At 43.5% G+C, this 23585-nt stretch overlaps 1 protein-coding gene across 2 annotated transcripts in view; it reads left to right on the top strand.

Annotated features, from left to right (window-relative positions):
* ESYT2 (extended synaptotagmin 2) overlaps nucleotides 1-23585 on the top strand; it is a 97737-nt gene that overhangs the window by 28616 nt on the left and 45536 nt on the right. For both annotated transcript variants that reach the window (XM_017861669.1, XM_017861670.1), the window contains exons 4-6: nucleotides 2974-3050; nucleotides 8944-9016; nucleotides 9261-9350. In XM_017861669.1, coding sequence (XP_017717158.1) covers nucleotides 2974-3050; nucleotides 8944-9016; nucleotides 9261-9350 — 240 coding nt within the window. The remainder of the gene's footprint in view (nucleotides 1-2973; nucleotides 3051-8943; nucleotides 9017-9260; nucleotides 9351-23585) is intronic.

Here is a 23585-nt window from a genome sequence, read left to right as displayed (position 1 = left end):
GGGACGAGCCCGTGTCTCTAGACGGGACGCCTGTGGGACGAGCCCGTGTCTCTAGACGGGACGCCTGTGGGACGAGCCCGTGTCTCTAGACGGGACGCCTGTGGGACGAGCCCGTGTCTCTAGACGGGACGCCTGTGGGACGAGCCCGTGTCTCTAGACGGGACGCCTGTGGGACGAGCCCGTGTCTCTAGACGGGACGCCTGTGGGACGAGCCCGTGTCTCTAGACGGGACGCCTGTGGGACGAGCCCGTGTCTCTAGACGGGACGCCTGTGGGACGAGCCCGTGTCTCTAGACGGGACGCCTGTGGGACGAGCCCGTGTCTCTAGACGGGACGCCTGTGGGACGAGCCCGTGTCTCTAGACGGGACGCCTGTGGGACGAGCCCGTGTCTCTAGACGGGACGCCTGTGGGACGAGCCCGTGTCTCTAGACGGGACGCCTGTGGGACGAGCCCGTGTCTCTAGACGGGACGCCTGTGGGACGAGCCCGTGTCTCTAGACGGGACGCCTGTGGGACGAGCCCGTGTCTCTAGACGGGACGCCTGTGGGACGAGCCCGTGTCTCTAGACGGGACGCCTGTGGGACGAGCCCGTGTCTCTAGACGGGACGCCTGTGGGACGAGCCCGTGTCTCTAGACGGGACGCCTGTGGGACGAGCCCGTGTCTCTAGACGGGACGCCTGTGGGACGAGCCCGTGTCTCTAGACGGGACGCCTGTGGGACGAGCCCGTGTCTCTAGACGGGACGCCTGTGGGACGAGCCCGTGTCTCTAGACGGGACGCCTGTGGGACGAGCCCGTGTCTCTACACGGGACGCCTGTGGGACGAGCCCCGTGTCTCTACACGGGACGCCTGTGGGACGAGCCCCTTGTCTCTAGACGGGACGCCTGTGGGACGAGCCCGTGTCTCTACACGGGACGCCTGTGGGACGAGCCCGTGTCTCTACACGGGATGCCTGTAGTACACTTTCAGTGTTGACTTTACCTTCAACACCTAAAATGGTAACCACAGATGGGGAAAAACACAATTACAAGTTCAAGTGCAGGTTAAAATCCCAGTGACAAGTTAAATGCTGTAAAGCAGGGGCTGCTCTGTCTGTACCTGGCCAGGTCATACATGTTTTAGCTCTGACTCCACCTTAAGTCTCTGTGGCACACTGTCCTGCTGTCTCTGCCTCCCTTCTTTCACAGCCCTTCAGCCACGTGAAAACCACCCTAGCTCCAGGGCAGTAGAGTCAGGCCAAGGGCCCCATTTAGCCTGTTATGCCCTAAGTTACAGCATGTTCATGTTTGTGGATATTTACAATTCCAATCTCCCCTGGGTTTATTTTAGGAATAATTTTATTATGTGTGAGTTCCACCACACACACGTTAAGTTTGATAGCAGCTGAATAAGAAGGTCCTTGGAGAATGAGTATGAAGAGGAGTGCTGATTCAATAAAGATAACTTTGGCATTTTCACCTACTGTACCAATGTCTTACAAGTGGCAAGCCCAGGCTTTCTGATGAAGGAGCGGTAGAATGGCCTGCGGAGTCCTGTGCGGGGCCCTTGGCCAGGCTGTGTGCTGACCAGGACCTCGGGCAGCTCGGCAGTGTTGCCTTCTGGTGTTGGTCCTTCATTAGGTAATGCCCAGTCATCTGGAGTGGGGTTGGTCCCTTCATCTCCGTGTCATTTGGGGAGTATGTTATCTGATGTACATCATGCCTGCCCCATTTTCACTTATTAGCATAATGTGGTGATTATGTTTTTAGTGCAGTCTGTACATGGCTTAGCTAGTGCCATAAAGAAAAAGCCTGGGAACTTGGGAGCATAGGAGGTGTCTAGACTCTCAGGTAAAAGCTTAGAGTTTGATTCGACAGCTAGGTGAGAGGTGTGATTTTAATACACTCAAACTTGTCAGAGTAAGCAGTAGTACTCTAAAAGTAAGGTGCTTCTTTCATTTTTGAGACAGAGTCTCACTCTGTCACCCAGGCTGGAGTACAGTGGTGTGATCACCACACACTGCAACCTCAGCCTCCCGTGCTCAAGGGATTCCCCCTACCACAACCTCCTGAGTAGCTGGGACTACAGGTGCTTGTCCCACGCCTGGGTCTCCACTAAGGCTGGTCTCAAACACTTAGGCTCAAGTGATTCTTTCACCTCAGCCTGCTGAAGTGCTGGGATTACAGCTTTGAGCCATTGTGCCCAGCGTTTTGTTTGTTTTGTTTTTGTTAAGAGATGGGAGTTCACTCTGTTGCCTAGTCTGGAGTGCAGTGGCACAATCATAGCTCACTGTAGCCTCCAACTCCTGCTCTCAAGCAGTCACCCCATCTCAGCCTCCTAAGTAGCTAGAACCACAGGCGTGCGCTCCCATCTTAGCTAATTTTTTTACTTTTTGTAGCGATAGGGTTTCACCATGTTGCCCAGGCTGATTTCAATCTCCTGGCTTCAAGCAGTCCTCTGCCTTGGTATCCCAAAGTGTTGGAATTACAGACCTGAGCTGCCACGCCGGGACATGAAAGTCTTAAGAAATGAAAAATTGTGAGACATAAAGAATAAATGAAAGGAAGTTATGTTTCAAACATGGTAGTAAGGATGGAGTACTAGAAAAGGGTCAAGTTAGATATGAAGAGACGAGAGTAAGAGGCTTGAAAAGAGCACATATGTATCGTTACATGTGCTGACAACAGCAGTCATGCCCAGTGGTTATTAACTGCTGTGGGCAAGGCATGCACTACTGTCTTGACATTTATTTTGTTGCCTAATTTCACAGTAATCTCATGAAACAGAGGCCATTGTTTTTCTGCAGATCACAGGTGAGGAAGCTGAGGAACGGGTTAAATAGCCGAAAATCAAGCCGCACTCTGTTATGAAGGCAGAATTTTAATTCCTGTTGTAGTCTGAAATTTAAAGCTTGTACTCTTTATCTCTATGCTGTGTTACAAGGTTTGATTTTTTTTTAACCTCTGTATTTTAAAATAAACTACTTCTTATTTCAGCCCCTCAGGATCAATGGTGTTAAGGCATATACTGAAAATGTAGACAAAAGGCAAATTATTTTGGACCTTCAGATTAGGTAAGTTTTTATTTGTTGTATTTGTGTCATAGTTAATGGCGTGTAATGTCACTTAGCTGCACCTGTAAGGTGGAGGATACAGAGAGCACACGTCTTACCTGCTGTCGGTTGGAGTTCAACTAAATTCTTGTTAGACATCCAAATATTATTTACCTTCTGGGTCTCAGTTTCTAATAACCTCAATAATTGCCATTCAGAAAATGTGTTAAATAAAAAGAAGTTAAAGACACTACAAGAAAACTATGGACCAATATTCTTTATGAACATTGATTAAAAAAAACGCTTAACAAAATACTAGCAAACTGAATTCAGCAGCATATTAAAAGATTTTACACCATGACCTAGTGGGATTTATTCCCAGAATGCAAAGATGATTCAGCGTACAACAATTAGTTGATGTAATACACCACATTAAAAGGAAGGAAAAAACCAAATCATGGGATTATCTCAGTTGATGGACAAAAGCATTTAACAAAATTCAATACCCTTTCATGATAAAACACTGAATGAACTAGGAATAGAAGGAAACTAACTCAACATAATAAAACCATGTAAGAAAACCCCACAGTTAACATTATACTCAGTGGGCTGGGCACGGTGGCTCAANAGTTTCTAATAACCTCAATAATTGCCATTCAGAAAATGTGTTAAATAAAAAGAAGTTAAAGACACTACAAGAAAACTATGGACCAATATTCTTTATGAACATTGATTAAAAAAAACGCTTAACAAAATACTAGCAAACTGAATTCAGCAGCATATTAAAAAGATTTTACACCATGACCTAGTGGGATTTATTCCCAGAATGCAAAGATGATTCAGCGTACAACAATTAGTTGATGTAATACACCACATTAAAAGGAAGGAAAAAACCAAATCATGGGATTATCTCAGTTGATGGACAAAAAGCATTTAACAAAATTCAATACCCTTTCATGATAAAAACACTGAATGAACTAGGAATAGAAGGAAACTAACTCAACATAATAAAAACCATGTAAGAAAACCCCACAGTTAACATTATACTCAGTGGGCTGGGCACGGTGGCTCAAGCCTGTAATCCCAGCAATTTGGGAGACTGAGGTGGGTGAATCACGAGGTCAGGAGATCGAGACCATCCTGGCTAACACGATGAAACCCCGTCTCTACTAAAAAATACAAAAAATAAGCCAGGCGTGGTGGCGGGTGCCTGTAGTCCCAGCTACTCTGGAGGCTGAGGCAGGAGAATGGTGTGAACCTGGGAGGCAGAGCTTGCAGTGAGCTGAGATCGTGCCACTGCACTCCAGCCTGGGCGACAGAGCGAGACTCCGTCTCAAAAAAAAAAAAAAAAAGTTTTACTCAGTGGTCAAAAACTGAAAGCTTTTTCTTTGAAATCAGGAACAACTGCAAGGATGCCCTCTTTCACTACTACTTTTCAACACAGTATTGGGAGTTCTAGTTGGAGCAGTTAGGCAAAAGAAAGAAATAAAGGGCCCCCAGGCTGGAAAGGAAGAAAGACATTTTATGTGTGTGTGGGGGGGTATATATATAATTTGTTTGGTTTGTTGGTTTTGTTTTTGTTTTTGTTTTGAGACAGGTTCTTGCCTTATCACTCAGGCTGGAGTGCAGTGGCACAGTCTTGGCTCACTGCAGCTTCGACCTCCCAGAGTCAAGCAATCCTCCCACCTCAGCCTCCCGTGTAGCTGGGACTGCAGGTTCATGCCACCATGTGTGGCTAATTTTTGTATTTTTTTGTTTGTTTGTTTTTGTTTTTTGTTTTTTTTTTGTTTTTTTTTTTGAGACGGAGTCTCGCTCTGTCACCCAGGCTGGAGTGCAGTGGCCGGATCTCAGCTCACTGCAAGCTCCGCCTCCCGGGTTCACGCCATTCTCCTGCCTCAGCCTCCCGAGTAGCTGGGACTACAGGCGCCCACCACCTCGCCCGGCTAGTTTTTTGTATTTTTTAGTAGAGATGGGGTTTCACCGTGTTAGCCAGGATGGTCTCGATGTCCTGACCTCGTGATCCACCCGTCTCGGCCTCCCAAAGTGCTGGGATTACAGGCTTGAGCCACTGCGCCCGGCCTATAGAGATGAGGTTTCACCATGTTTCCCAGGCTAGTCTCTAACTCCTGAGCTCAAGCGATCCACTCACCTTGGCCTCCCAAAGCTCTGGGATCACAGGCATGAGTGACTGCACCCACTGGAAGGAATTAATCTTTCTGTTTACAGTTGAGATGATCTCATATGTAGAAAACCCTAAAGATCCCACCAAAAAAAAAAAAAGAAAGAACTCTTGGAACTAAGAAATAAATTCAGCATGGTAGCAGGATACAAAGTGAACACACTAAAATCAATTGCATTTTATACACTAACAATGAAAATCCCAAAAGAAAATGAAGGAAGCAATTTCATTTATAATAGAATCAAAAAGAATAAAATACTTAGGAATAAACTAAGGAGGAGAAAGACTTGTACACTGAAAACTAAAATATTGCTGAAAGAAATCAAAGAAGGTACAAATAAATAGAAAAACATTCTATCTTAATTACTGGGTTAGAAAACTTAATATCGTTAAGATGTTACTACTACCTAAAGCAATCCCAGATTTAATGCAATCCCTATGATCATGAATCCAATAAGCAGTCATCATCCAGGATATATAGAGAACTGAAATGCAACAACAGAACAACCAAACAGCCCTATTCAAAAATGTGGAAAGAACTTGAATAGACGTTTCTCCAGGGAAGATGTACACATGGCTAGCAAGCATGTGAAAAGATACTGACCATCACTAACCGTCAGGAAAATGCAAATCTAGACCGTAATGAAACACCACCTAACACCTACTAGAAAGGCTACTGTCAAAAGAAACCCAGAGAATCACAGGTGTCGGTGAGATGTGGAGAAATTGGAACCTTTGTGTGCCGTTGGTAGACATGTGAAATGGTATAGCCGCTGTGGAAACCGTTCCTCAAAACCTTAAACGTAAAATTACCATGTGATCCAGAAATCCCACTTCTGCGTGCATACCTGAAAGAATTGAAAGCTGGGACTTGAGCAGATATCTGCACACCCACATTCTTAGCAGCATTTTTCACAATAGCTACAAGGTGGAAGCAGCCCAAGTCTGTGTGGGCCGATGAATGGATGAGCAGAATGTGGCCTATATGCCTGTATGCCTTAAAAACATGGGACTCCTGCTCCAGGCTGCCACATGCTGGACCTTGAGGACCTTATGCTGAAGGAAACAAGCCAGACACAAAGGGACAGCGTCTGCATAATTCCACGTGTGTGCGGTGCCCGGGGGAGTCAGACTCATAGACACAGAAGCAGAATGGTGGTTGCCAGGGCCTGGGGGCAGAAGGAATGGGGAGTTAGTGTTTAATGGGGAAGGGTGTTCATTTTGCAAGTTGAAAAATGTTCTGAAGATGGCTGGTGGTGATGGTTGCACATGATGGACGTGTTTAGTACCACCGAGTTGTACACTTAAAAATGATCATAAGGGTAGATTTTTTGGGTATTAATTAATTAATTTATTTTGAGACGGAGTCTCTGTCGCCCAGGTTGAAGTGCAGTGGTGCGATCTTGGCTCGCTGCAACCTTCGCCTCCTGGATTCAAGCAATTCTCCTGCCTCAGCCTCCCGAGTAGCTGGGATTATAGGCACATGCCACCATGCCTGACTAATTTTTATATTTTTAGTAGAGGCAAGTTTTCCACCTTGTCTAAAACTCCTGACCTCAAGTGATCCACCTGCCTCGGCCTCCAAAAGTGCTAGGATTATAGACGTGAGCCACCATGCCCAGCCAAATTTTTGTGTATTTTAATACAGTGTTTTACATTGGAAAAAAAAGAAATTGAAGAGCTGCCAGCTACCGTGCATAGCATAATAAAATGGGCTTCCTTCCCCCCACACCCCCTATAGGGTCTCGCTGTGTCCCCCGGGCTGTGGCTTAATCTTGTCTTTCATCCTCATTCTTCCTTGAGTTTGCTCAGGGCTTCCTGCTCCACGTGGGGCCTCACAACACACTGTGTGGTGCCCAGTGAGTACTGTGCACTCAGAACAACCACGTGGTGCTAGCAGCTAAGAGTTGTGTGTTTTTTTTTGGTCCTTTACTAAAGATCATTTTATTAAAGTGATCATTGAGTTTCCAAAGTATTTAAATATAATGAATGTACAAAGTTGGTACCAAGTTACCTTTATTTCGGAAAGAAGCATAGACTTTCTTTAATCTAATATGGAAAAATCTGCCTCTTTAAAATATTTGGTGCTAGGGCAAACACCATTGTCATCAGTGGAATAAAAGAGGACACCCATGTATGTCTCAGGTCAGGCTGTGCCCCAGGAGGACGGTCCACCTCCAGGAGGGTGGCGCACTGGGCTGGTACCAGGCTTCATGAGGGTCAGAGCCTTGTGCGCTTGTCCAGTGTCCCCAGCACTGAGCAAGTTTGAGTCCGTCAGTCAGTGGACGCCATTCTGAAGGTGCAGTCTGGTTTCATGGTTAACTCCCATAACATGTGCCAAGTATCCTGCTCAGATTTATGTCTCTGAACAAATATGCATTCGGCTTTGTTGTGAGTTCCAGACAAGCACTTTAACTAAATTGGCAGGCAGTAGACATGGGGAAGGAATAATTGAAAAGTATTAGAAAATAAAATGATCACGGCCAGGTGCAGTGGCTCATGCCTGTTAATTCCAGCAGTTTGAGAGGCTGAGGCGGGTGGACCCCTTGAGGTTGGGAGTTCGAGAGCAGCCTGGCCAACATGGTGGAACCCCATCTCTACTAAAAGTACAAAAATGAGCTGGGCATGGTGGCACACACCTGTAATCCCAGCTACTTGGGAGGCTGAGGCAGGAGAATGGCCTGAACCAGATAGTGGCTGTCGCAGTGAGGCACCGTCGCGCCACTGCACTCCAGCCTGGCCAGCAGAGCAAGACTCCATCTCAAAAAAAAAAAAAAAGAAAAGAAAATGATCAAGTCATAGAATGAAGAAAAGGAAAGTTTTTTATAGTTTTGTAGCAGGTTATTGGTGATTTTACCAACTAGGTAGAGAGTAATTCTCAATGAGAAGAATCTGTAGGCCTTGGCGTTAACACCAGGACAATAAATACTGGAAGAAACTTATCCCAGATTCCTTTCGTTACTATTTTGCTTATCTGCTTAGACATTCCCTTCTAGCATTTATCAAACTTCCCCACAGACGTTGTCAGGTCAGAGTGTGACATCCTGCCTCCAGAAACCGAGGGTCGGGGCAGGTCCTACACTAACCCATGCAAAAAGTGTTTGACATTTTATGTTTATATTAAAAATAGATGCATATCTTGCTTATAGCGTTATGTTTGTTTCATATTAATATTTGAAATGACTTACTCATTGAGCAAAATTGAGGCCCCAAACAGATGCACTGTTTCTAGTCCTGGATGTCATAGAGGCCTAGGGCACTGAGAGATTTTTCATGATTGGGAAGCAAGTTGTGACATTTATTTGTGTGAAATAAAATTAAACCTTTTAATGTTTTAAACATCAGATTTATAAGGTAAAGAAAACTACATTGCATCAAAAGTCTGCTTCAGAAGTTGCAGTTTGTTATTTACGTCTTCTTTTGAACATGGACATTTCTGTTTAGTTAAGATTTTTATATATATGACCAACAACAACCACAACCATTGATTGATTGATTGATTGATTGGGAGTATTCCTTCCAAGGTCAGAGCAGTATTGGATCTGATAACAGCCTGAAGACCTGGAGCGGTAAAATACTAGAATCTGATGGGCCGTATTTTATGATTTTTACCTACAATCTATTTGCTTGCTTTACTATCATTTTATTCAGATTATACATCTTGCAGGTCTATAGTGATGAAGAGAGTAGTTCATTTCACTCACATTATGTAATGCAGAATTTTTTCTTTGTTAGTTTTGTAGGAAATTGTGAGATTGATTTGGAAATCAAACGATATTTTTGTAGAGCTGGTGTGAAAAGTATCCAGGTAAGTTTTTTGTTTTTTGTTTTAATTTTACAGTTTTCTAAAGTTCTCTAAGCTGTATTCAGAAAGAAAATTAGGAAGTTTTCTAGCTTGGAATTTTTTTGATGTTGAGTTTTAACTGTAGGTCATAGTTGAGAGAAATAAGAAGTCAAGTGCTCAAAAGTTACTAAGATGCGCAAGCAAACTCCTTAAGTGGCCCAGGAGAATTGTTTTCTATTACATATTTTGGTTTCCTGTTTGAGTTTAGATTCATGGTACCATGCGGGTGATTCTGGAACCGTTGATTGGAGATATGCCCTTAGTTGGAGCTTTGTCTATCTTCTTCCTTAGGAAACCAGTAAGTCATTATTTATTTCATTTTTATTTTCCCATTTGGTGACAAAAATACATACCCGTGGAAGAATGTACAAAGTGGAGAAACAAAATTTTATCAACTCGCTGTTGTCCCTTTCTGTTGCATGAATCTTGTGGGAGTTTTTTGTATTTCTTTGTGCCTTAACTGAGAGCTTATCTCTTGATAAACAGCTCTCTTTCCTGATTATAAAAATGTTACAAAAATGTGAAAACATGGACTTCTTCAGAAGTGTAGGTCTTAGCTCACATTTTATTCACCACCTCACTGATTATGATTTATAGATATTTGCTCATTTAATCCTCATAACTCTATAGCTAAATATTAACGTTGTTTTCTTTTACTGTTCAGAAACTGAGATTTTGAAAGTCTTATTTTTCCAAGTCACACAAGTAATAAGAGCCTGTATACAGATCCAGTTTAGTCTGATACAGTGCTCATGTTCCTGAACACTTTGTTGAGAAGACTAACCTGTAAACCTTCCTTTTCTCCCCTCCAGAGATAAGGGCTACTGTCTTTTGCATGCACCTCCTTCCTCATTTGGGGTGTGTTTAATGAACTGTACATACAGTTTCATATACAAGTTGAATATTTTTGGAGATGTTTAGGACCAGATATGTTTCAGGTTTTGTAATATTTGCGTTAGACTCCAGTGAGTATTTCCTTTGAGCATGATGCTAGTACTCAAAAAGTTTCTGATATTGAAGCATTTTGGATTTTTAGATTAGGGATGCTGAACATATACTGTGTTGTTTTTTTTTTTAAGTTAATACTATTTTAATGCTATTTATTATTTGTTAATAAATACTATTTGTTATTTCCCACAAAACCAAGACAACAGAACTGTTACTCCTGCCAAACAGACTCCTTCCTCCTTCCCTGGGCTCCTGCAGCCTCTGGCCAGCGTCTCCCTTTGCTGCCCTCCGTGTTCACTGTGGTCTGGGTCATCTTCTCCAGGTGCACACTGCCCATATGGTGGTCTGTATCAACCCACACCTCACTACTGCCTCCCTGTGCCTTTTCCTTTGCCACAGAAGGCTTTCTTTGCTCCTTTTGTTTCACTTACTTTCAGCAGTTTCTGCACAGTTGTTGTTAGCTCTTTGAAAGCAAGGATCATAACTGTCTCCTTAGAGTTTGGTAAATGAATGATGCAAGATGTGCCACTGATGAGTCCTGCATGTAGTACCTTCAACATGATATGTAATTTAAAGTTGGAATATTAATTCATATAATTTGATTCAAATAACTTACTAAAAATTGTTATTTGGCTTTTAAAATACGGGTTTATCTACACCTGTCATAAACTAGTTTATTACAGGTTGTGCTTTTTCTGTATGAAAACAAAAGAATTAAGTGTCATCACTTTCTGTTATGAATAAAATAATCGTTCTGATTTTCTTATTACTGAAATAAATGGGCTTATTTTGAATCGATTTTAGGTACGTGAAACATGGGAACATCCAAAAACTCCTAGGTCATCTCTGTCAGATTTTACTGTTAAAATTAAATTTTACTATTCAGGATGTTAAGAGATTCATAAGATTTAAAATTCATGGTTTTTTTTTTACATACCACATACCAGTTATTAAAAGTCCAGTATGTTTAAGAAACCAACTTCATTAGTGACCAAAAAAACCTCAGTAATCTTAACAAACTGCTAAGTATTTTAACTTACCCATCTTTAGCCAGGGACATTTTAACAATTTAGAGAAAGACCTTTTAAAAGTGCATTTCAGAATGTAACAAAATCCAAATCTTTAAATCTTCTTCAAAATTTAATACTGCTCTTGCTTAGTTTGGATCTTCCATAGATGACTTTACTTTTAAAATAACGTATTAACTTCCAAATGAAATTTAGTGCTCAGAAAAGAAGGATGGGGCTGAAAAGTGCAGAATCACTCATTTCCTTATATGGTGAGTAAAGTCATCAAACGTGTGCTTCAGTGAAAAGGAAATTTTTCAGTTTCTTTTACTGGAAAATATGAGAACAGGGTTTTCTGCTGGCTGCCAAGAAATTCCTCCTCATCCTGGTGAAAGATATTTCTAGAAGGGTTTTTGTTTTGTGGTTTTTTAAATTTCTTTTACTATTTGGATGATTTAGAAACCCTTATGAAACCTTTATACATTTTTCTACTTGTTGACTTGTTTAGTTTTTATAATGTAGAACTTGTTGAAGGAAAAAAACCTAAACATTGCTGAAGTGACGAAGTTGGAGTGTAGGTGAAGAAGGCAGCACAGTGCCATGGTTAAGTGACAGACATGTGTTGGACAACCTGGTTTTCCACTCTTAGTTCTTCCTCTTACTGTAGCCTTATGAACAACTTATTTCTCTAAGCCTCAGTTTTCGCATCTGTCACATGGGGATGGCAGTAATACCTACTTCACACAATTAAATCTGAAAATTACATGTCAATGAATGTAAGCTGCTTAGTACAATACCTAACACACAGTAATCTTCAGATTTTAAGAAATTAAATATTTCTCCTACATGTAGGTTTAGTCCTGACACTGGAGGCGATTTTTTGTTTGTTTGTTTGTTTTGGAGACGGAGTTTCACTCTTGTCGCGGAGCCTGGAGTGCAATGATGCAAGCTCAGCTCACTGTAACCTCCGCCTCCCAGATTCAAGTGATTCTCCTGCCTCAGCCTCCTGAGTAGCTGAGATTACAGACGCCCACCACCACACCCGGCTAATTTTTTTGTATTTTTAGTAGAGACAGGGTTTCACCATGTCGGCCAGGGTGGTCTTGAACTCATGACCTCCGGTGATCCACCCACCTCGGCCTTCCAGAGTGCGGGATTACAGGCGTGAGCCACCGCACCCGGCCACTAGAGGTGATTTATCGGTAAGGAGCAAAGCTTGGATAAATTTTCTGATAAGAACTGGAACAATTGGTGTTTGCCATCGGCTGTGCACAGGGAATCACCCTCACTTGGTAGTTGCTGGGCAGCATACAGTTTTAGGGGTGTTTCAGAGCCCTTAGTCTTGCTGAGATTTATCCCTCGGGTAGAGGGGATCCAGGAGGTCTTTCCCAAAACTTCCCTTAGAAATGGTCCTAGGCTACCCCAAACACGTTCATCCACCCACATTCGGGGTCTTCAAGCCAATGCGGAGGTGCTGGCTGCTGGCATCTTTTGAACCATAGATTCCGTTTCTTCCTTTGTAAAATGGAAACAGTGTCTTCTGTTATGAGAAGAAATTGAATCCTATTAGCCAAGGACTCCAGAAATTGATGTGCTTTAAGCAAATGGGGATTAAAAAGGAGAGGTATTTATTTGAAAAATAAAAATAGTATATATTGGTGTCTCATGACATATGTACAGGGGACTGCAGTTGAGTCTCAGGAACAGAATGGAACCAGGAATTTGAAAGCCTTCGTGACTGTCTCCACCTCTGCTCGCTCTCCTCTTCCTCTGAGACTAGCTTCATCTGGTAATGCAGTCCACATGTGGAGTAGCATGCCTGCCAGCACTTCAGAGAGAGCATTGAGTCTTCCTGCATCTTCGGCTTCTCCCCTCCTCTTCCCTCCCCATTCCAGCTGGGTCAAATACCGACCCCCTGGACCAGCTGTGGGTGGAAAGGTTGCAGTGTTTGAACAGGGCTCCCTGAAGCCCATTCTTACAGCCTTGCAGATGAGGCTGCAGTGAGTTCCAGAGTCGGGGCCACAGGCACATCCACAGACTCAGACCACACATTAGTAACTGGCAGTTTTTGCAGTATTTATCCTGCTGTTTTCTCCGACTTTCTGGGATTTGACTTTCTGGGTTTGATATTTGTATTATTTTGGACAGTCTTGCCCACCCCCAGTAGAGGGGATACAGAGGAGCTTCCTGTTGTCCTGGTCCATCCTGGGTGTTGGGGCCAGAGCTCTCCCAGGGACCCTGCCCCTTCCTCCCTGTGCCTTGTGTCTTTGGCGGGTCTTTTGCAGGACAGAGTCTGCACCTGCCCCAGCAATACAGGGTCTCTACTGGCCTGGGACATTGTCCTACCATGTCCTTAAGGGACCTCTCCCCAGCTGCAGTGGGTCCTCAAGGTGCTTCTCTCCCCCATGGCTTCTGTCCCTTAAGGTGGAAGGTGGGGTGGGGCTTGCTTTGTGCCCTTCTACGGTGGCGGCTGCCTCCTCCCGGGCTCCTCCCCATGGGAAGTGTCCTCCCTGAGGCTGTCTTTGCCCACCGGGCATGCAGGTGCCACCACGTGATGTGCACACCTCTTTGGTTCTCTGGCTCAGCCACACTTGGCCTGTGGCCTTTCATAAGGATCTGGCTGGAGTCATCTCACTTGTTTTGGGGGGAATTCGTCCTCCTTCAAGTTCAGCTCACTCCTGCCTCTCCTCCCTCGGAGCTGCCTGGAGGGAGGGATTTCAGGCTGGCTGGTGGCTCAGGATGTCAGTTCTCCCGTGTGGTCAAGAATGAAGCTCTCGGAAGTCCTGGGACTTACAAACATAAGAAAAACATTTTTGAACTTTACCGACAGCCCAGATCCGCTAAATAAAAAACTGGAGAAAGGTGGGAGCCCTGAGTTTGTATTTCCAACAGACTTTCCAGGTGATTCTTGTTCTGAACTGTGGAGTTGGATGCAGCCAGGATGCCAGGCATACAGCACGTGGTCAGGTGCCCAGCGGCTGCCCTGAAACTGTAAACATTACCACACCCATCACAACGGACTACAGAACATGGAGAAGAGGGGCACCTGTGCTGTTCATGAAATACATGGATACATCTGTGTCGTTCCAGTTGAAACCTGACATTGCTTTCCGATCATGGACCACGGTACATGTTCTGCTTCTGATAGAAGAGTCACAACAGCTCAGAGGTGACTTCCTGTCCTTTGGAAATGCGTGTTCCACTGGCTTTTCAGTTTCCTGAAATAGCTCAGTCCTCCAGAGGCGGAGGCTCCTAGCATCCTGAGGCACGTGTTGGTGGGGAAGGAGGGGCAGACTATTTTAGTTGCTTTTCCAAAGGCGCCTTCTAAAGCCAGGCCTTTCTCGGGCCCTGCTGGTGGCTTCTCCATGGTGCCCTCGTGTGGGCCTCAGACTGGGCTTCGGAGCCTCCCTGTCTCACACGCCCATTTTGTCCTTCCCACGTGCTTGTTCTCTCTCACACTTGTTCTCACACTCACACTTGTTCTCACACTCACACTTGTTCTCACACTCACACTTGTTCTTTGACGCTTGTCCGCACTCATTCTCACACAGGTGTTCTCACACGTTTTCATTCTCACACATTTGTTGTCTCGGACACACACATTTTCACACCCATGCTTGAGCTTCTCACACATGCTTGAGCTTCCATACTTGTTCTCACACTTCTTGTTCTCATGCACATTTTCACACCCATTCTCACAGTTGTTCTCACACACACTTGTTCTTTCGTATGTTTTTTTCATATGTTTTGTATGTTTTTCTTTATTCTCACATACCCACTTATTTCACATGTTCTCATTTGTCACACACCCTTGTTCTTTGACTCATTCTCGCTTTGTTCTCACACTCCCACTTTCACGCTAGTTCTCACACTCATGCTCACATTTTCTCATGCTTGCTGTTTCACTGACACTTGTTCTCATTTCACTCCTCCTCACACTTTATTCTCACACACACGCTTGTTCTTTCACACTCGTTCTCACACACATTCTCATACTTTCAGCACTCAGATTTCACACCCACACTTGTTCTCAGTCATTCTTTCACACTCCTCACACCTCATACTTTGCTCTCACACTTACACTTGTTCACTCACACTTGTTCTCACTTGTATTTTCATACCTCTCACACTTCATTCTCACACTCATTAGTTCACTCACACCTCTTTCTCAGTCACACTTGTTCTCTCACTTGTTCTTTCACATTCACACCTCTCACATCATTCTCACACTTGTTAGTGCACTCACACTTCGTTCTCAGTCACACTTGTTCACTCTCACACTTGTTCTTTCCCATGCACACCTCTCACACCTTGTTCTGTCACACTTGTTCTGTCATGCTCACACCTCACACTTCGTTCTCGCACTCAGTTCACTCTCCTTGTTCTCAGTCACACTTGTTCACTCTCACACTTGTTCTTTCCCATGCACACCTCACACCTTGTTCTGTCACACTTGTTCTGTCACACTTGTTCTTTCATGCTCACACCTCTCACACTTCGTTCTCGCACTCAGTTCACTCTCCTTGTTCTCAGTCACACTTGTTCACTCTCACACTTGTTCTTTCCCATGCACACCTCACACCTTGTTCTGTCACACTTGTTCTTTCATGCTCACACCTCACACTTCGTTCTCGCACTCAGTTCACTCTCCTTGTTCAGTCACACTTGTTCACTCTCACACTTGTTCTTTCACACACCTCACATTTGTTCTCACTTGTTCTTTCACGCTCCTGACACCTCTCACAGTTTGTTCTCACACTCCTTCACTCACACTTCTCACTCGTTCTTTCACACACCTTTCACACCTCGTTCTGTCACACTTGTTCTCTCACACTTGTTCTCACTTGTTCTTTCACGCTCACACCTCTCACTTTGTTCTCACCCTGGTTCACTCTCACACTTCATTCTCAGTCACACTTGTTCACTCTCACACTTGTTCTTTCACACACCTCACACTTTGTTCTCACATTCAGTTCACTCACAGTTGTTCTCACTTGTTCTTTCACACTCACACCTCTCACACCTCGTTCTCAGTCACACTTGTTCTCTCTCACACTTGGTCTCACTTGTTCTTTCACGCTCATACCTCTCACTTTGTTCTCACCCTGGTTAGTTCTCTCACACTTCATTCTCAGTCACACTTGTTCACTCTCACACTTGTTCTTTCACACACCTCACACTTTGTTCTCACATTCAGTTCACTCACAGTTGTTCTCACTTGTTCTTTCACACTCACACCTCTCACACCTCGTTCTCAGTCACACTTGTTCTCTCTCACACTTGGTCTCACTTGTTCTTTCACGCTCATACCTCTCACTTTGTTCTCACCCTGGTTAGTTCACTCACACTTCATTCTCAGTCACACTTGTTCACTCTCACACTTGTTCTTTCACACACCTCACACTTTGTTCTCACATTCAGTTCACTCACAGTTGTTCTCACTTGTTCTTTCACACTCACACCTCTCACACCTCGTTCTCAGTCACACTTGTTCTCTCTCACACTTGGTCTCACTTGTTCTTTCACGCTCATACCTCTCACTTTGTTCTCACCCTGGTTAGTTCACTCACACTTCATTCTCAGTCACACTTGTTCACTCTCACACTTGTTCTTTCACACACCTCACACTTTGTTCTCACACTCGTTCACTCACACTTCGTCCTCAGTCATACTTGTTCACTCTCACGCGTGTTCTTTCACACACCTCACACTTTGTTCTCACATTCAGTTCACTCACAGTTGTTCTCACTTGTTCTTTCACGCTCACACCTCTCACTTTGTTCTCACACTCGTTCACTCTCACACTTCGTCCTCAGTCACACTTGTTCACTCTCACGCGTGTTCTTTCACGCTCCTCGCACCTCTCACACTTTGTTCTCACACTCGTCTCACACTTGTTCTCATACTTGTTCTCACATGTTTTGTCTCACACTCGTTCTCACACTTGCTTTTATGTTCTCACACACTCATTCTCACTTATTCTCACACTTATTTTCCCTCACGCTCATTCTCACATTAGTTCTCTGTCCCTGTTTCTCACACAGATTCACAGTTAAGCCTCTTACACGCTTTTCCTCTCACACACATTCTCGTACACACGTGTTCTCCTTCTGTCTTCCCACTCTCTCCCTCCGTCATTCCAGCCTCTGGCTCTTGCTCCTTCACCGTTCCCCATGCCCAGGGACAGGCCTTTCAGTGCCTTCAACATGGGGACCCCTTTGCCTGGCACCTTTCTTGCGTTCAAATCTCTCTTCCTTTCAAAAGCCAGCAGAGTCCTTTCCTTCCACAATTCCTGCTCCTGCCTCCCTGATGATTAGTTTCTCTGAACTTCAGCAGCACTTAAATGTATCTGTCTTTTCAACAAGGCCTGCGTTGGCATGCCCCCCGTTGCCTGACAAGCTTATACTAAAACTGCCTTGTCTGTGTTTTTAATACTCCGTCGCTGATAGTTAATATTCTTTTTGAGTTTTGTTTTAGGCAAAATCAGTTGTTTTTCTGAAATGATTCTAAGACAAGTGGTCAGAAATAGTCTGTTTGTTTGGTTTATGTTTGGTCAGTTGTGCTTTGATTATAGATGGTTCCTCATCTGAGATTAAAGTGGGACAGAACTTCAAAAGTAAAAGGGTAAATGTTCACTGTGATGCTTACGTGGCACATGTGCTAGTCCTTGAGAGTGGCGAGAACGATCTGAATTGCTCAAAGGGATTTCCAGGGAAGGAAGCCCTCAGGTAATGACTGCGGTCGCAGGCGATGGGCTTGGAGCCAGGCTCATGGCTTCTGTGCGTTGTCTGACTTAGTCCCCACAGGATGGGATTGTTCCCGTGTTACTGGTGGGGAAAATAAAGGCCAGAGTATATTTAAAATGGAAACTTTTGTAGGGATGCCTCTGGTGTTGAAGTTTATTCTCTAAAATCTCCCAAATTGTAGTTTAAAGTTTAGAAATTTTATTCTTGAATGGTCTCTTTCATAGGTAGTCATTCTCAGTGACAGATTTGGAAATGGATATTTAGGGTGTCACAATAATGGGGTCTGGGGCCCCTATTGCCATTTAGTGGCGGAAACCAAGATGGATGCTGACCATTTAAATGTCTTGTGCCTGTTGGTCTTGTGCAGCAGAGGACTGCCCCTCCCCACCCCAGGGCCAAGAACCCCCTGTTCATAAGCTCTGCATAGCCTCTGTAAGCAAATACCCGAGTCAAGGTTGCTAGGTTTAGAAGCAAATATGAGCTGGGGCTGTCTGCTGCTCATTCCACAGAGAGAGACTTTGAAGCCAGTGAGAAGTCAGTGAGCACGATGAGACACATCAGAGACAGGAGCAGGTTGGTCGGTTTAGAGCAGAAGGGGCCGCAGCGCCATCTGCACAGCCGTCCTTAAAAATCAATGTTTCTCCCATGTGGATCCAGTGAAAAGATGAGGATTTCATTCTGTCCTTGGCTTATCTAGTTGTGAAAGGCAAAAAGTTGCAGATAAGATTTCTTCCTCTAGGTCTTAGTTTTCTTCACTGTGAAACTAAAATAAATGATTTTCTCAGTTCTAGGACTAACTCTAAATTTGAAGACCCACTTTTTAACCTAGTTTTATATGTAATTTTCAAAATGTATGTCTGTTCGGCTTCTTTTTTTCTTGAGATGCAGTCTCGCTGTGCTACCCAGGCTGGAGTGCAGTGACTGTTCCCAGAAAGAATCGTAGAGTGGAGCGCACCACTGCAGCCTCACTCTCCTGGGCGCAGGCAGTCCTTGTGCCACCACACCTGGCTCTCTTGCTTTGTTTTTGAGCCCTTTGTGCTCTTTGCTATAAATAGAAACTTCTTTCTATATTTGATGCCTTTGATCTTTTGTTTTGATAGGCAAGAAGCCATCTTTCAGGTTTCTAGATAGCCTTAAGGAAGTTTTATCTAGATAGTTTGCCTACAAGAAGAGCATTAGTGCTACCCATTTATGGAGGTTTTACTTGCCAACTTTGGGCAGTTTTTATCATTTACAATCTAGCAAAACGTTTATGTCAGTCCCCTCCCAGGCCCTTAAGTCTTCATGTTAACAGGAGGCTAGCGGTTTTGTCAGCTGTAAAGTCCCATCTTCTGTTCCTTCAAACAGAAACATACTTTTTAATCTAAACAAGTAGATACTTTTCTTGGGAGCATGCTTAAAAAAAAAAAAAAAAAGGTGGAGGCCAGCCAGTCACACGGTGTGGTGTCATTTTTCATAGCACCTTTATACACGATATAAAAAAGTAGGTTTCTTGCATCAGCTGCGAACATGTTTCGGATCTGTGGTTCTGAATCGTGGTGAGGAAGAGCATTGCATCCCGCAAAAGCCTGATGAGTCAGTTAGCTGGAGAGACAGTGCCATCATTCTGGGTTGCAGTTCTGGTGAAGTGAGTAGGATGTTAACACTGCTGATGGAAATGGCTTTCAGATTGCCACATGGAATAATAGTATGGAATGTGACATTTCAGGAATAGGAGGAGATTCTTTCATTATTTTCCTCCATCCACTTTGTACATTTTTTTAATAGCCTGCAACTAGTTACATTTATCTTTTTTTTTTTTTTTACATTTTTATCCATAATACAATTAACTTGACTAAAGCCAGTGTCTGTTTCATGTAAATATATTAACAGGTCCAAAATCACCAACTAAAATTAGCTTTATACTGACTTTTTCTAAAGTCAGTCTTTGTCTCACCCAAATATTTTAACAAGTCCAAAAATACGACATAGCTACTTGGAACATATTAAAATCTCATTATAACATAAATTTCAAGTATTCTACGTTACAGACTTCTCCTTGAAAGATAATGACGTTGAAAAATGCTCTTAAGAGAGTTGTTAATTCTGTTTCCCAAAACTTCCCGGATAAAACAATTGTACCTTAATGCTATTAAGACTATGCTAGGTGGTTTTTTCTTTAAGTAACAAGACTGACGTATAAAATATGAACACAACATTTAAGATGAAAGTGTTCAGGGCACACCTCACTTTATTGTCCTTTGCTTTATTGCACTTGATAGATACTGTGTTTTTGCTAGTTGAAGGTTTACGGCAGCCCTGTGATATATAAGCCTGTCCATGCCATGTGTTCACTTCATGCCTCTGTGTCATGTTTTGGCAATTCTCGCAGTATTTCTCACTTTTGCATTATTATTATGTCTGTGATTGTAATCTGTGGTCAGTGATCTTTGTCGTTTCTAGTGTAATTATTTTGGGGCATCACAAACCATGTCCGTGTAAGAGGGCGGATTAGTCCATTCTCACACTGCTGTAAAGATACTACCTGAGATGGGCAATTTATAAAGAAAGGAGGGTCAGTTGACTGGAGGTTCTGCATGGCTGGGGAGGCCTCAGGAGACTTAGGGGAAGTGAGGCACGTCTGACATGGTGGCAGGAGAGAGTGAGTTTGCAGGAGAAATAGCCACTTGTAGAACTATCAGAACTCGTGAGTACTCCCTCACTATCATGAGAATTGTATGGGAGAAACTGTGCCCATGCCAATCACCTCCTACCAAGTACCTCCCTCGGCACGTGGAGATTACAGTTCGACCTGAGATTTGGGTAGGGACACAGAGCCAAACCATATCAAACGGCCAAGTTAATTGGTAAATGTTGTATCTTCTGACTGCTCCACTGACCGACTTTTCTCCTGTCTCTCCCTCTCCTGGATCTCCCTATTCCCTGAGACACAACAATATTGAAGTTAGACCAGTTAACAACCCTGCGGTGGCCTTTATGTATTCAAGTGAAAGACAGTTGCACACCTCTCACTTTCAGTCAGAAGCTGGGTGGATCACCTGAGGTCAGGAGTTCAAGACCAGCCTGGTCAACATGGGAAAAGCCGTCTCTACTTAAAAAAAAAAAAAAAAAAAAAAAAAAGCTGGGCATGGTAGTGTATGCCTGTAGTCCCAGCTACTTGGGAGGCTGAAGCAGGATAATCACTTGAACCTGGGAGGCAGAGGTTGTAGTGAGCCAAGATGGCACCAAAGCACTCCAGCCTGGGCGACAGAGCAAGACTCTGTCTCAAAAAAAAAAAAAAAAAAAAAAGAAGCTAAAAATGATTAAGCTTAGTGAACAGACCATGTTGAAAGCCAGCACAGGCTGAAAGCTAAGCCTCTTGTGCCAAACAGCCGAATTGTAAATGCAAAGGAAATGTTCTTGAAGGAAGATAAAAGTGCTGCTCCAGTGAACACACCAATGATAGAGAAATAGCCTTCTTGCTGATAGGGAGAAAGTTTTAGTGCCTGGAGAGATGATCAGCCCAGATATTATATTTCCTTAACCCAGAGCCTAATCCACAGCGAAGTCCTAACTATCTTCACTTCGATGAAGACTGCCAGAGATGAGGAAGTTGCAGAAGAAAAGTTTGAAGAGGTTGGTGAGGTTCAAGGAAAGAAGCCATCTCTGTAACATAAAAGTGCAAGGTAAAGTAGCAAGTTATGTAGAAGATCTAGCTAAAATCATTGATGAAGGTGGCTCCACTAAACAACAGATTTTCAATGTATATTAAACATCCTTCTGCTGGAAGAAGATGCCATCTGGAACTTTTCCAGCTAGAGAGGAGAGGTCAGTGCCTGACTTCAAGGATTCAAAGGACAAGCTAACTGTCTTGTCACAGCTAATGCAGGTGGTGACTTTAAGTTGAAGTAAGCACTCATTCTCCATTCTGAAAAGCCTAGGGCCCTTAAGAATCATGCTGAATCTATACTGCCTGTGCTCTATACCTGGAAAAACAAAGCCTGGATGACAGCACACCTTTTTACACGCTGGTTTACCAAGTATTTTAAGCCCACTGTTGACACCTGCTGCTCAGAAAAAAAAGAGTCCCTCAAAATATAACTGCCCATCAGCAGTGCACCTGATCACCCAGGAGCTCTGATGCGGCTGCACAAGGAGTTGAAGGCTGTTTTCTTGCCTGCTGACACCTCATCCATTCTCCAGCTCAGAGATCAAGGAGAGATTTCAACTTTCAAGTCTTATTGTTTAAGAAATACATTTTGTAAGACGATAGCTGCCACAGACAGTGATTCCTCTGATGGATCTGGGCAAAGTAAGTCGAAAACCTCCTGGAAAGGATTCACCATCCTAGATGCCATTGAAAACACCAGTGATTTGTGAGAAGAGACAAAATATGAACATTAACAGGAGTTTGGAAGAAGTTGATTCCAACTCTCATGGATGACTTTGAGGGGTTCAGGACTTCAGTGGAAGAAGGAAGTGCAGGTGGAATGGAAATAGCGAGAGAACTGTAGTTAGAAGTGGAGCCTGAAGAGGGGACTGATTTGCTGCCGTCTCAGGATCAAAGTTTAAAGATGAGAAATTGCTTTTTATGACTAACAAAGAAAGTGGTTTCCTGAGGTGGAATCTACTCCTGGTGAAGATGCTGCAAACATTGTTGAAATGACAATAAGCGATTTAGAATATCACATAAATTTAGCTGATAAAGGAGTAGCAGGGTCCGAGAGGATGACTCCGATTTTGAAAGACGTTCTACTGTAGGTAAAATGCTGTCAAACAGCATGGCATGCTACAGAGAAATCTTGTTTGAAAGGAAGAATCAGTCAGTGCAGCAAACTTCACTGTTGTCTTATTTTAAGACGTTGTCACAATCACCCTAACCTTCAGCAACCACCACCCTGGTCAGTCAGCAACCATCAACACTGAGGCAAAACCCTCTACCAGCCAGATTGTGACACGCTGAAGGCTTAGGGTGATCGTAAGCATTTTTTAGCAATAAAGTGTTTTAAAATAAAGGTATGTACATTTTTTAAAAGATATAATGCTATTGCGCACTTAATAGACTATAGTTTAAACATAACTTTTGTATGCCTTGGGAAACAAAAAAATATGTGTGACTCATGTTGCGATATTCCCTTTACTGCACTGCTCTAGAACCCAGCCCGCGATATCGCTGAGGCATGGCTGTGTAGGAAAAATTCTTTATTTCTTTATTAAATAGCATCTTTGAATTGTATTCTCTTTACTGTTCTTTTAACCACAATGGCCTCATCTGATTTTATTTAGATGCCTACCTGCCACTCTCCTTGACACAGCCGCCCTTTCCTGAAGTTCACGTGGCTCCTGTGTCTCTTGGCTCTGCGGATGGAGCAGTCACCGTTGGGGGTCCTCTGATGGTGTGCTGTGCAAGGTGCTTGCATTTGAACCTGAGTCGAGTGCAGGATTCTGTGCTGCATCTTTAATATGTTCTTATTTCCAGAAGTAGATTTGTGATCAGGAATAACAACCTTCAGAACTAAATGACAGAAGTCTGTTACGATGCCCTCTTAAATCTGAGTTTCCTTGTAACCGGTATTTTTGTATGACCAGAATATTTTGTTGTGGCAGGGAGTACCTGTTCCTTTTTAAGTTCTGTGAGAGAAAAGAGAAAGGAAAATGAGCTCTTCAGTCAGTGTTTATAAATACATTCATATGATTTAGATGCAGACGTTTAGCCAGGTGGTTCAGTGGGTGGACTAGGGAAAACCATTTATTTTAAGGGGGAAGTAAAGCATAGGTTGATACTGATGTTTGCAATCCAGTTTGAAGATTAGTTGCCTATTTTTTCCTTCCTAATTTTATATTTATATCTCA

Source organism: Rhinopithecus bieti, unplaced genomic scaffold (genome assembly GCF_001698545.2).
Source record: "Rhinopithecus bieti isolate Rb0 unplaced genomic scaffold, ASM169854v2 scaffold_60909, whole genome shotgun sequence".
NCBI lineage: Eukaryota > Metazoa > Chordata > Mammalia > Primates > Cercopithecidae > Rhinopithecus > Rhinopithecus bieti.
Note: the sequence above shows the minus strand (reverse complement) of the source record. Positions and strands in the feature narration are given on the sequence as shown.